Source organism: Apaloderma vittatum, unplaced genomic scaffold (assembly GCF_000703405.1).
Source record: "Apaloderma vittatum isolate BGI_N311 unplaced genomic scaffold, ASM70340v1 scaffold13123, whole genome shotgun sequence".
NCBI lineage: Eukaryota > Metazoa > Chordata > Aves > Trogoniformes > Trogonidae > Apaloderma > Apaloderma vittatum.
Window position 1 is genome coordinate 20,221 of NW_009706467.1, and position 12,497 is coordinate 32,717.

A 12,497-nucleotide genomic window follows, 5' to 3' on the forward strand; every position below is an offset into this window, starting at 1 on the left:
GTGACTCCTTTACACATTCCTCGTGCAAATCTGTGCCGGGAGTTGCCGTTCACACTGGAGGTATTTTGTGGCCATCTTGGAACCTCCTGTGGGTATCTAACTCGAGGGGAAGACTCAAAACTAGGTGGAGCCAACAGTCTTCAAGAAAGGCTCAGAAATAGTTACGTTTGCAGTAACTATCACTCAATAACATTGAGAAAAGAACAAATAAACAATGATGGAATTCACGCTAGAGCTAAGCAAATAAATCAATACATTTGTTTTGACAAGCAGTTCATTCAGCTCTAAGACAATCCCAAATTTCCTGGCTGGCCATCACATTTTTCACATCTAATAAACTTTTCGTATTTTAAATTTAGTGGAACGATTTCTAATGATTTCAACAGCAATTAAAACGCTACTGAAATTCCTGTGCCCAAAACTACGCTATGTGGGTTTTTTGTGTGTGACAGGAAGTCCTGCAAGGCATAACGGTTAGGTTTTCTATAAAACCTGTTTAAAAGCTCAGTACAAATAAAAGCGGCTCAAATCTACTTTTTATGGAAACGTAGAAATAACTGGCAAGAACTTAAAATTAGGAAGGGCTACATACCCTCACAGATTCAGACCTTTCGTTCCCATTTCCCCCGAATCATTCTGTTTCAGACCGAAGCGAGTACAAACATCAGTAGTAATGCAATGTGCTGTCGTGTTAAAAATGTGCAGTATGCAGAATCACTACCCTCCTGAAAAGAAAAGGCTAAGAATACTTTAGGTTTTACAGAAGAAAAAAAATACTCTTGTAACAGCTATAGGATTTCATAGGTCTGCAAAGCAGATACTACCCTACTACAACACCACATCTCCGGTATTACGACTTTCCCCGATCGTTCTACTACCTGAGTGATGTCAGTGTAAATTCAGGCACCATTAGTAAATTTTTGACCAAACATATACACAGCACTGACAAAGGAGTAAACAACCCTTCAGCTTACACCATTATATGTAAAAAAGACACTGACAAAATGGAAAATAATAATCTTTTATGATAAATTAATCCTATTATTTCCTCATTGCCCCGGAAAAGCGAAAAGCTAGACACTATTTACTCATCAATCCTTTATTCTTTTTTTTTTTTTAAGGATTCCTTTTACTGCAATTCAACACCGTTTACTTCGTAAGTAAGAAAATGGTAAAACTAAGCAGTCATGGAAGAATCCTCAATGCCGGTGTCCCTTGCTTTCTCTCTCCCTGCGCTTTAACTCCTCTTTGTAGCAGTACGAACAGTAATTTTCAGTCTCGGGCCGACCGTAAAAGGAACAGTTCTCCTTCTTACAGCGGTTCTGCTGGATGGAATATATCGGGCAAACTGTGCTTCTGCCTTGAGTTTTATCATTGTTCAACCAGGTCTGAGGAGCGTCCTCATCGGCGTATTCCAAGCAGTCCCTAATATCGCCGGTGTTGAATCCATTCGTGTACGTCTGCGACTTGTGTTCGGTAGGCATGGCGTAGCTCAGCGATTCCACCGTGTTCACCGTACGGATGCCAGATATCCGGGCTGGGCTGTAGCTCTGAGAAGACAGCGACCTGTTTTGCTGGGGGTAGGTGGCACAGGTTTTCAGGGTGCCAACCACTGGCTTGTAGGTGTCATCTTGGAAGCTCGATGGCTTGGCGTTGACATCATGCAGATGGATGACACTTTGCCTTTGGATGGGCGGCGTATGGCTATAGTGGGCAGATACTGGAATGGGGCCGCTTTTCTTAGCACCGTTACTAGGTGAAGAAAATGACCCAGGAGTGGGACTAGTGCGATCTTTAAATTTTAAAACCAGTTGAGTCGTATGGCTTTGAGGCAAGACGGGTGATGCCCTATCCTGAGGAGACGTTTCTAATTTTTCTTTTGAATACGCTTCCGGCTCCAGTTTCCGACTGGACGACCCGTTCAGCGCCGCCTTTTTCTCGGCATCCTTTCTCTTCTGTTCCTGTTCCGCGTTGAACCGTTCCTGCGCGCTGGTCAGGTAGTAGCCTATCATCTCTTCGTGGAACTGATGCCTGTGGCTGGTCAAAAGAAGGCCGGCAAAAATAAACTTTCGTTCACCCTGCATGGCAGCTCGCAAAATATTTAGGCTGAGTTTCACATCGGTGCTGTACTTCCACGGGTCAGTCTGCTTGTCAGAGAAGGATTTTGTGTTCGTCTTCTCGATGGGCGAGTTGCTCGCTCGGTCAGTCGGAGACGGAGTGGTCTTTTCAGACGGAGAAGTGCTCGCAGACTGCCCGGATTCCTCTTTGCTTCCTTTTCGTGACTTTGACTTCTTCTCTTTGACTTTCTCTACCGTATCACCATTTTTCCCGTTCCCTGAATTGGCTCTGCTCATTTTGCCATGCACCAGGCCTCCCAGACCACCCATATTCTTTTTCAGTTTAATTCCCAGGGTTTTACTGAGGCTTCCTATTTTATTGGCAACTGAATCCGTCCTGGTTTTGTCTTTATCTTTCCTCTGTTTGTCCTTTTCTTTTTCTTTACTGTTTTTGCCATTATTGCCGTTGGAATTACTACAGATGGAATCTCGGTCCGAGTCCATTGAGTCAGCCAGAGACTGAACGTCTTCCCCGGCTGAAGCTGTAGGGGATTCTGGTTGAGCCAAAGGGGCCTGCTATGGAAAAGTAATTATAATTAGATACAGCGACATCAGTTTCATACAGGGAATTGGTGCAAAAAAAACCCAAACAAACAACACCCAAATCCAATATAGGATTTGACGTTGATTTTTAACTCATGCACGGATGTTTTAGGCTGGTTTCTTCACCAAATAAAGCTTATTTGGCTGTGCTGACTATGTGGCTTGCTTGTTCCTACAGTAGCTTTTGGCTCACGTCAAGTGTGTTTGTAGACCAGAGGTCAGTCATGCAGAGGACCTGTGAAAATCAGTGTCTGAATAATGGAGAGAGGAGAGTTAGTGCCCTGTCGAGGGGGAGGCTGCAGCACAAACCTCTCTGCTCGTGCTGCCCAACCAAGTGGCGGCCACCGCAGAGATCAGCCTCTCGGGAGGAAGCATTTACCGTGCAGGCTGCCCCTCAGCTGGGGGGGAAACAGGGAGCACGGAAAGTGGTGATATTGCAACGGAAAGAGAACAAGGTTCTGCTGAAAGCTGCGAGAGGGACGCAGCGCACAAACCTGTGCGTAGCAGTATTTCAAAATTTAACTTATTTAAACTGATTTAGTCATTGTTCAGGTCTCTGGAGCGTGAAAAATCAAAGGTGCAAGGCACCAGAGCTAAACAACTTGCTTGAAATATTAAATATTAAACTTCGGGAGGTAGACTGCTGGGTACAATAAGGTGCATTCACTCTTACCGGGAACAGAATGCAGATAAAAGTGGTTCCAATTTATGTTTTGGATAAGGTGATAAAATGTCTTTCTTGAAAATGCAGTAACTAGGATCCTAGAATACTTGAAAATGTGGCTCTGTTCATTTACTCCTGCAAAAGTTACTCTTGCCTTCAGGCCCCATGAAGCTAAAAACTGCTATAGAGAAATATGAAACATCTAACTAATCATAATGATTCAAATTAAAAAAATAAAAAAGCAGCAGCTCTGAAGATGTCTATACTTCCAGCGTAGAAATGTACGCCCACTCCTTGTCCCTGGGTGCTTAAGTGTCCCCCATCTCTCTCTGGGACCCCTGAGCAGCCGCCGCCCAGCGAGGAGCAGAGCTGGCACCTGCCGGAGGAGGAGACGGGCACTGCAGTGACCTGACCATGCTCGTGGGGCGAGGGTGAAGCAGGGAGAGGTAACCCAGGTCTCCCAAATTTCAGGCTCGTGGCTGACAACTACGGGACCATTTTGCCCTTCCTTTTTTTGACACGGTAGCTACCACTTTAGAAACTGTAGGAAAAAAATGGATTTTTCCCCTCTTGCAGCTTGTTAAATGCCTTCTCCTTCTGTGTTCTGTTCCTCCCTTCAAACTCCAGTTGTGCAGGCTGTCCAAATCACCTCTCCTAGCAACCTTTTGCAGCCTCCAGACTAACCCCTCAATCTATTCAACTGCAGTTTGCAGAGAAATTTGCAGCTGACTAGGTGCCAGCTGGGCATGGTTCTAAAATAGCTCCCTGAAAGACCCAGGCTCCAGTTCAGCGCCAGTCTGTGGCCTTTTGCCAGCCACTCTAAACTGGGAGCCGTCCAGGGGTGCAAGAGTGTTCTCAGAAAGAGTAAGGCCTTGGGATCGGTGACCTAACGGTGGCACTAGGAGAGCAAGCCAAAGCTCTGAGAAAACAATGGTGAGCAAGGGTCTGTTTTAAGGATTAGCTGAACTACCCAGACTACTGAAATAAGCAACATAAAGATCAAGCTAGAAAATACATTTCGGTACAAATCGTGGGGAAAAAAATAGACGAGCAGCTGCGTTATTAAAACAAGTAACTTGTAAAGTCTGGTAGCCTCTCTGCAGTGCCAACGAGCCACGAGTGATTTGTCCCTGCTGCCAGGCCACGGAGGTTTCCAGGCAGCCTGCCCTGCGCAACACCCCGTCCTCCCTCGCACCTCACACCTGCTTTCAACTGAGGGGGAAGTTTACCTTACCCGTGTCTCAGATGGGATGCGTATCCATGTTACATTCATATAGCTGTGCAGAAGATTAAGCTTTGCCTCAAGAGACAGAATCAAACTAAGGGTGGGAAAAAAAAGAAGGGAACAAACAGTCAAAAAGCCTGAAAGAAAAGGCAATACTTAATAATAGGGAGAGATGTAACAGCAGCCTGAGCTGTGACCAGCAGCAGGAGACCCACCCACGCCTTCTCCCGCGGAACCAGAGCACGCAACCAAGCCCTCTGCGTTAGCAGCTCTCCCATCGGGCACGGCTCAAGACATTTTACTGCTGAACACTAGAGTTACAGAAAGGTCTTACTTGGCCAGTCTGGTGTTATCATTGTCATCTTTTCCCCACTCCCAGTCTTTCCCAGGATCGACAGCAAAGTGCAAAGGCAGTAACTTGTGTTCAGAGTCAGTCAGAGGGATCACCGCTGAAGCAGAGAAGAAACAAGGATTGGAGTGGGAGGGACAAAGACAACACAAAAATGATTTAGCTCTGAAAAGCAGCATAACTGGTTAAAGAAGAAGGGCAGAATTTGATACAGAATTCTCTCAACCAGAGTACCATGAATTATTCATACCCAGCTCCACCCTCCTATTCTGATGTTTGTGCAGGAGGAGAAGGAAGGGTTAATCCTGGAGCAAAACATGGTCACCTGGGGAGGAGTGGAGCCCTTTCTCCCCTCTGGGAGGACACCACTGCCATTTTGCAAGCACAACACACATTTCCTGGAGATAGAGCCATTAGAATAGCCAAAAGCAACGAAAAGTCGAAAGGCTCCTGCCCCTCTCTCGCATAGATACAGGCATTATTAATTTTTTTTGTCTGCTCAGCTCAGTACCTTTTCGTTTTCCCACTGTCAAAGGAACACAAATATTTGATAACAGCGCTAAGAAACCCAGCAAACGCGATTTGGGACTCCAGCTGTGAGTTAACGTAACGGGTGGCGAGAAGAGCATCGGTGCTGCTCCGTCCCAGCGTCACCCCTCCTGCCCTGTCCCTGTCCCTCTGCCTTTGCCCAGCGACTCCGGCCACGGAGGGGACCATGGGGACCACGCTCGCATTTCACAGAGGGTCTATGGCTCGTCACCAGCAAGGAACCAAGAGACAAACGCCATCAGCTTTAATTAAAGCCAGCAGTTTGCTTCCATTTAATTAGGAAGAAAATAAAACCCAAGCTGTTGAGGGACTGGGGGGGATCCTCAGCACTGCTGCTCCTGCGACAACCAATCAAGGAATTGAATTTTCTACACTCAGATCCTTAAGGACTTTGTCTCGTTATTCACTCCAGCAAAGCCAAGGGGAAAGAAACCCAGAGAAATCACCCAAACGTGACGATGCCACTGAATTACTGAAAACTGATTGCACTTACTGGCTATATGTTGTTTATAATCTTTTCTGCAATTCAGGAAACATGTCGTCAAAGCAAAGGTACAGCATTTTTGATTAAATATTGTCCCTCACCTGACAAAACGCAGGAAATCTAATTTGCATTTTGGATTAACATGAAGTCAAGTATTTGGTTCAGGCAGTCTGACAACAACTGCAGAATATATATATTTTTTTATTCATTGCTTCTGATTGGAAAGAAAAAGGTCAAACCTCTACAAATTTCAAGGAAACGTTGCCCCCTGCTGCTTATAGCAGGTAATTCGTGAAATATTTTCCCTGGGTTAATTGCAAATATGGTACAGAACAGCTGGAGATAAATCAACTTTAGTTGCAGATACCAGTGTAACACGCGCAAACTAATATTGTAAGAGAATTTAGCTCCTTAAAAAGCCCATCAATGTACGTAGTGGAGAGTCTATCTCTACAGTTCCAAATACACTGTAAATCGAGCTCACGAAGCACAAGAATATATGAAACACAGAGCAAATGTGAATACCCTTTTTTAACACTCCGTGGTGTAATACGAGGGCTCACCTCACTGCATTCAATGAAGTTACTGCAGCAAAGGAGCTGGAATAACTCAGAACGCAACTAACTGAACGTTTCCCAAGGAAAACACGTATTCTGCCAGTTAACTGAATTACTAGCACTTACTGACTGGATTTACAGCTGACCTTACAATGCGATATATCAACTAATTAAAGAAGAAAATTGCAGCATTATTTTAAAGGAATCCTTTTCAAAGCTGGCTGCTCCTACTGATACTGAAAATACATCTATTAAAAATATTTAGTGATAATTTTATTCCCATCTTAATATCTAAGTACAAAACAAAGCTTTGGGGGAAGCTGATTGCTGGCCTTTGCTTTCCATAAACAAAGATACAACGCATCTGTATAAATACTAAAGGATTTACAGGTTTTTAATCAGCCATTGTGGATTTCCAAACAAGAGGGTCTACCGGTGACCATGAGAACGCCAGCTACGTGCTGGTAAAAAGATGATGTGTCAAAACGCGCTCTAACTCCCCACCAGGATATTAGCATGTTTTCTCTCTTTCTATACGTTTATAGCAGTGCTCAAAATAATCTGAGAAACTCCTAAATGCCAAAGCAGAACGTCAGGCATTCGCATTCATCTGACCACACGTTTCACAAACAGAGGACGTGCTGCCTCCTCCGCGGGAGAGCTCCTCCGCAGCTTGAACCCAAGCTCTGACAGCTTCGGCTGCGGCTCCTGACATTGGGTTACATGGTTAGAGCACAAACACTGCAAGTTCTGAACGGCCTGGCTATCAGAGACGCTGCTTTTAAGAATCTGTAGCTCTAAGTTCTCAGCTATGCTCTGCCAGTTCAAAATCTGGCCGCGTCCCAGTGGCACCTGTGCTGCTGTTTTCTTAATCTCAGCAATTGTGGCTTTCCCTTCCTTCGTGCCAAAGCTGCCAATGTCTCTAAGCCGGCAAGGTAAAAAAAAAAAAAAGAAAAAAAAAAGGTGCATTATTTTTGATGCATCCTCGTGCCAATCTCTTTGCCGTCCCGGTATCTGCAGAACACCGGCAATGCTGTGCTCGCTGTTCGGCTGCTGCTGTTTCTAACAGCAACCAGCTTGGCAGCTGAAAGCTAAAGCGCTCCCTTCCTCCCAGACTTAACGCCAAGCGCTCTCTGCTGCTCCGCAGAACCGAGGCCGGTGTATTCAAGGCCCTGCAGTAAACCATGTAAACTCGGGATCACATCAAACAAATACTAGTTTGGTTCAACGACCCTCATAATGAACCTGGATGAACTTACGCATCAGCAAAGGCGGTATCTAACATAACGGACGCTGTGCTGGGTATTTGGTAGCTTTTTCTCTAGCAGTACCTTTGCTGCGCAACTACAGGTGCAGGGAAATCCTACAGAAAGACAGCTTCTAAGCAGAAGTATACGGAAAATTACTGCTAGCATTTGTATGAGGAATCAAACAGCAAACCCAAGATATCGCAGCGTGTAATTAACGGGAATATTTGGCCTGCAGTAGTAGGAGTATTTCAGTACCAAGTTGTATCACCAAATACTTCTAACACATCCTGAGAGGTAGGGTCAGAGCAGCCGAAGAGTAATTTTGCTCACAACCTTCTGTCAGTCCTGTCACTGAGAAGGTGACACAATAGCAAAAGGTCTGGTGGGTGGTAGTTACCCTGTCTCCAAAATGATTGCAGAGACTGTTAAGCTCCGTGTATTCAGTCAAGTTATTTACACACACAGGCTCCTGCAAGACCTGTGGTAATGAAGTATTGTATAAAGGAGATAGATGTGCCTGAAATAAATGAGGTTACAGTCGTTCTACTGATCCCAACTACTAGACAGGAAGAAACAGACTCAGCCTACTCCAGAAACTGCCTTGTTTCACCACCGACAGAACTCAGACCTGAAAAGGATCAAGACCGAAGACATGGAGGCCCGTTCCACGACAAGACAACTCTACAATTTGTAACATAACATCTATGCAGGACCTGCCAGCTTAATAGCACGCTGACACTGCAGGCCTGGCTGCAGCGTGACATCAGCAACCACCAACAGGCAAAGAGCATCCTTAAAAAGGCTCCCCAAAACTCCACCTCCATTCAGATTTCATCACTGCATTAAAATGGCACGCGTTTGCTTCGCAGCCTTTCATTTCTCCCAAGGTGCTCAGCTCGGACCTCGGTGTGCTGCTTTGGAAACCGTTCCTACCCGAAAAGCCCTTTCCTAAGCACTGCTCCCCCGCAGCCTGACGGCTGGGAGGCAGCTGCAGCAGCCCAGGGCCAGGGCCAGACCTACGGCCACACTGACCTCCACAGCCCTGAAATCACTACGTGACACTGGGGGCTGAATAGTGGCGCTTGGCTGGTTTTTCCCACTGAGTATCTGACATCTAGATCAACCTGTTTCTCCATTTCTGTTTTAGGATTCAGTCTCCTCTTCACCAAGTTTGTCAACACCACATGCAACCCTTCGGAGTGTTTCTCCCTCATGCAAAAATCTCACTGCTCCTTCCAAGAGGGATGACTCAACTAGATGCCAAATTCTTGCATGAAGATGTCTACAACAGCATCTGTTGTTCGAGAGTTTCTCTTCTTTACATCATTTTAATCAATGTCTTTCTACTTTGCACAGCTGCAGCACACTGCCTGCGCCAAATTCTTGCACGAAGATGTCTACAACAAAATCTGTTGTTCGAGAGTTTCTCTTCACTTTTACATCATTTCAATGAATGTCGTTCTACTTTGCACAGCTGCAGCACACTGCCTGTCTCATCAGCCCAGAAAATGCACCGTACATCCAAAATCAGATTAAATGCACGTAGGGGTAGGGAATTAAATGAAGGATATTTATAGGTGCCTCTAAAGTACTCTCTAGGAAGGAAGACTAAACACAATTCACTCGGGAGATCTTGCACATTCCACGTTTTCGTGAGGGATTTGAAATACCTCTGCAGTGTCATCAGAAAAAAAAAAAAAAAAAATTCACTTGGGAGATCTCGCACATTCCACGTTTCCGTAAGGGATTTGAAATAACCTCTGCAGTGTCATCAGAAAAAAAAAAAGAGGACTTGTATCTAATGGCCAAACTTCACTGGTTTTGGCAAAACACTTTTCCCTTCCCCGCAAACGAGCAAAGACAAACGGAGTTCATCTCTCAGCCTTCTGTTCTTAAGCAAACACATCTTCGAAGCAAGGGCAGCGGCAACTTGCGCCCAGGCTGCTGCTGCCAGAGCAAAGCTTCAGCTCCTGGCCCTGCCCATCCCATGCCCAGCACAGTGACCCTTGGAACAGAAATACCTGGTCAGACCGTCTTGTCACAGAAGACAGCAAAATGGTAAGACAAAAACATTTCAACCCGATGTTTTTAAATGAGAACAGTGCATTTAGCACACCAGAAGAGAGGTTTTTTCCATTACTTCGTCTTCTAAACACTTCACTAACCCAAATTACCTTCAAGAACGCAGAAGCACAGCAGGTAACCACGATTACACCTGCTCACATACACGGAACTTACAGAAAAGCTTTAAGTGCCCAAGACAGACAGTGACAGCGTGAGGATCAGGACTGACAGCTCTTGGCTCCCAGTCTTGTGATTAGATGACTTCGACTTCCAAGAACGCAGCAATAAAATCGAGTGGGTAGCGCTTCCTTTCTGATAAATCCAGCTAACAGGTCAGAGGAAGTACTTTGTGCGTCGTATTTGATATACACCCTCGGGGTGCTGTGTTTATAGCCTACCTTGTTCTCTCTGCTGATCTTTTTGTTCCATGGAAACAAGGGCAGAGAAATGGGCCTGATCGTAGGCCAGCACAAGAGGTGAGCAATGGCACCTGTTTGGTAGAACTTCAAGAGGCAAATAAATTCCTCCAAATGGTATCGGTGCAAACGCTGCAAAGAAAAAGCAGATTTTTTTAAAAAAGAAAACCCTATGTCACAGAACAGACATGACTGCGCTATAACATTTTCAGAGCTCCAGGAGAGCAGCCTAAAGGGGAGCAATCAATGCAGAGAAAGCTTAAAAACAGGTAAGATTTCATGGTATAAATGTCACCGAGTACCCAAAGAACAATAACGAAACCATCCTACTCTTACTTATATTTTCCCTGCTCTAATCGTTTACTGGTGAAGCTATTAAGGCCTTGTAACAAAATCCTGATGACTCTCACACATGAACGCACCTTGCTGTAATACTTCTAAGTAATCAGCAATAGTTCTAGTAATCAGCAGTAAATACCTATCGGTTCTTTTGGGAACACACTCTGCTCCTGCCTTGCACTCGATTTCTGTAAGGAACATGACTAACATGTTTACAGTGCACACACGTGTCACCAGGCACATCACATGCATGAATGTGTATATGTCTGTATATATAATAACGGTAAGGAGAGATTAAAAAAATTATAGGAGTAGAATTTGAATGGTACGCTGCATCTGCATGGGCAAAGCTCTTCCCTTGGAAAGATTCTACTCTTGTTTATAGGCAATTATGGGAAAGGGCAAGTCTGGGCAGGAAAATTCTCTTGACATGCTTGCTTCTGACCAATTATTTTTCATTTTCTGTGAAAATACAAATATTTATTGCTGAAATCCTTATAAAGTGAGCATAAGGAAAAAAATAAATGCAAATAATGCACTAGAAACTTTTCTTGGGTCTGCTGTGTCCAGGTTTGGGGACTGAGAACAGTATTGCTTTGGAGGCACAAATCTACATTTTGGTGAGTCTATCCAAATTAGTTCAAGTCTTTTTGAACACCTGTACTTTGTACATACAACAGGTAAATCAAGGTAACTTGATCACCCTGGTCCATGAGCACCGCAGTGAGAAAATCACTGGGATTATTGTCACAATCCATCTTTGGAGCAAAGAGAAGAAAATGTCAGGGGGAGGGCATTCTGGGATAGGAAAATTCCAAATTCAGTTTTTCCAAGTCCAATTAAACTGATTTAAGCAGAGCTTTAAGGGGCACAAAATCCTGTGTTCAGCAGAATTAGACTCCTGTTAGCCTAGATCAGTTAAAAAATAGACGTCAGTCTGTCATTTGGTGGTTATTAAGTTAATAGTAAGTATCTAGGGCAAAGAGTTTTTCAGCGAGACTTACATAATAATCCTCTATTTTTTACTTTTACCTAATAGATCAAGTATCATTTTGCTCTTTTTGGGGGGTTTGTTTTCCTTCAGAAAAAGGCAGCAGCTCTCCCACAAATACTCCGACTAACTTTCGTCTGTGCTAATTTACAATTGATCCAGATTACATAGGTGCAGAAATGTCTAAGGAAAAACTCTTACCTTCTCCCCCTGAGTCTCGTAACATCGTGTCTGCTACTACGACAATAGGTCTTCTCAAAATATGGGCTAGGACAAAAACATGGAACTCTTCTAAGCTCTCATACACGGGATCTTCTGAATTATCCACTCTGGAAGACACAGCATCGAAAGTTTTTGAACCAACTTGTATCAACCATCGAAACTTTCGTGAACCAACACATTGCAGCAGCTATTTCTTCTTCCCGGTCACTCTTATTGCCACTTTCTGGAACACATTTTCCACTTGTGGAAATAGGTGACGTAAGAAATCGGAAAATATTATTTTTGGAAATAAAATAACAGGAACAAGGAAAGTGTTTTCACTCGCAGACTCCACGCTTGTTTAGGAGTCAGCAAAATTCTTTACTTTCTGATGTTGTTTAGTAGCCTAACGGGAATAAAAAAGGTAATTCTTTGCCAAGCTCCTGCGTTAAATCTGCTTTTGTCACAAAATTTGTAATTTCGTGTGACACCCCTGGCACACTGACTCTACAATGAAAAGAAAGTGGTTTTCTAGTTCCTCTAAACAAACTACAGGTGTGTTTACCCTGGCAATGTAAGAAATGCCGACATCAGCTTGAATAGGAGGAATTTAACTTATAACGTTGTCACATTTTTTCCTTTGATTATTACCAAAACATATTTTTTTTAAGATGGGGAGGGGTACCTGTGTAAGGAACTGGAGATTCATTTTCCTATTACATTTCCCAGTGAGATTAATTACATCTCC

The 12,497-nt window shown here is 44.1% G+C and overlaps 1 protein-coding gene across 1 annotated transcript; it reads right to left on the reverse strand.

The window, feature by feature from the left end:
* Positions 1-1,088: 1,088 nt before the first annotated feature.
* Positions 1,089-11,877, reverse strand: OTUD7A (OTU deubiquitinase 7A; the record flags this gene model as incomplete). The annotated part of the gene is made up of 5 exons (XM_009865809.1): positions 1,089-2,633; positions 4,559-4,643; positions 4,884-4,998; positions 10,201-10,350; positions 11,750-11,877. Coding segments are annotated over 5 exons (1,912 nt in total), but the record flags the coding sequence as incomplete, so codon positions are not given.
* Between the last annotated feature and the right edge of the window lie 620 nt (positions 11,878-12,497).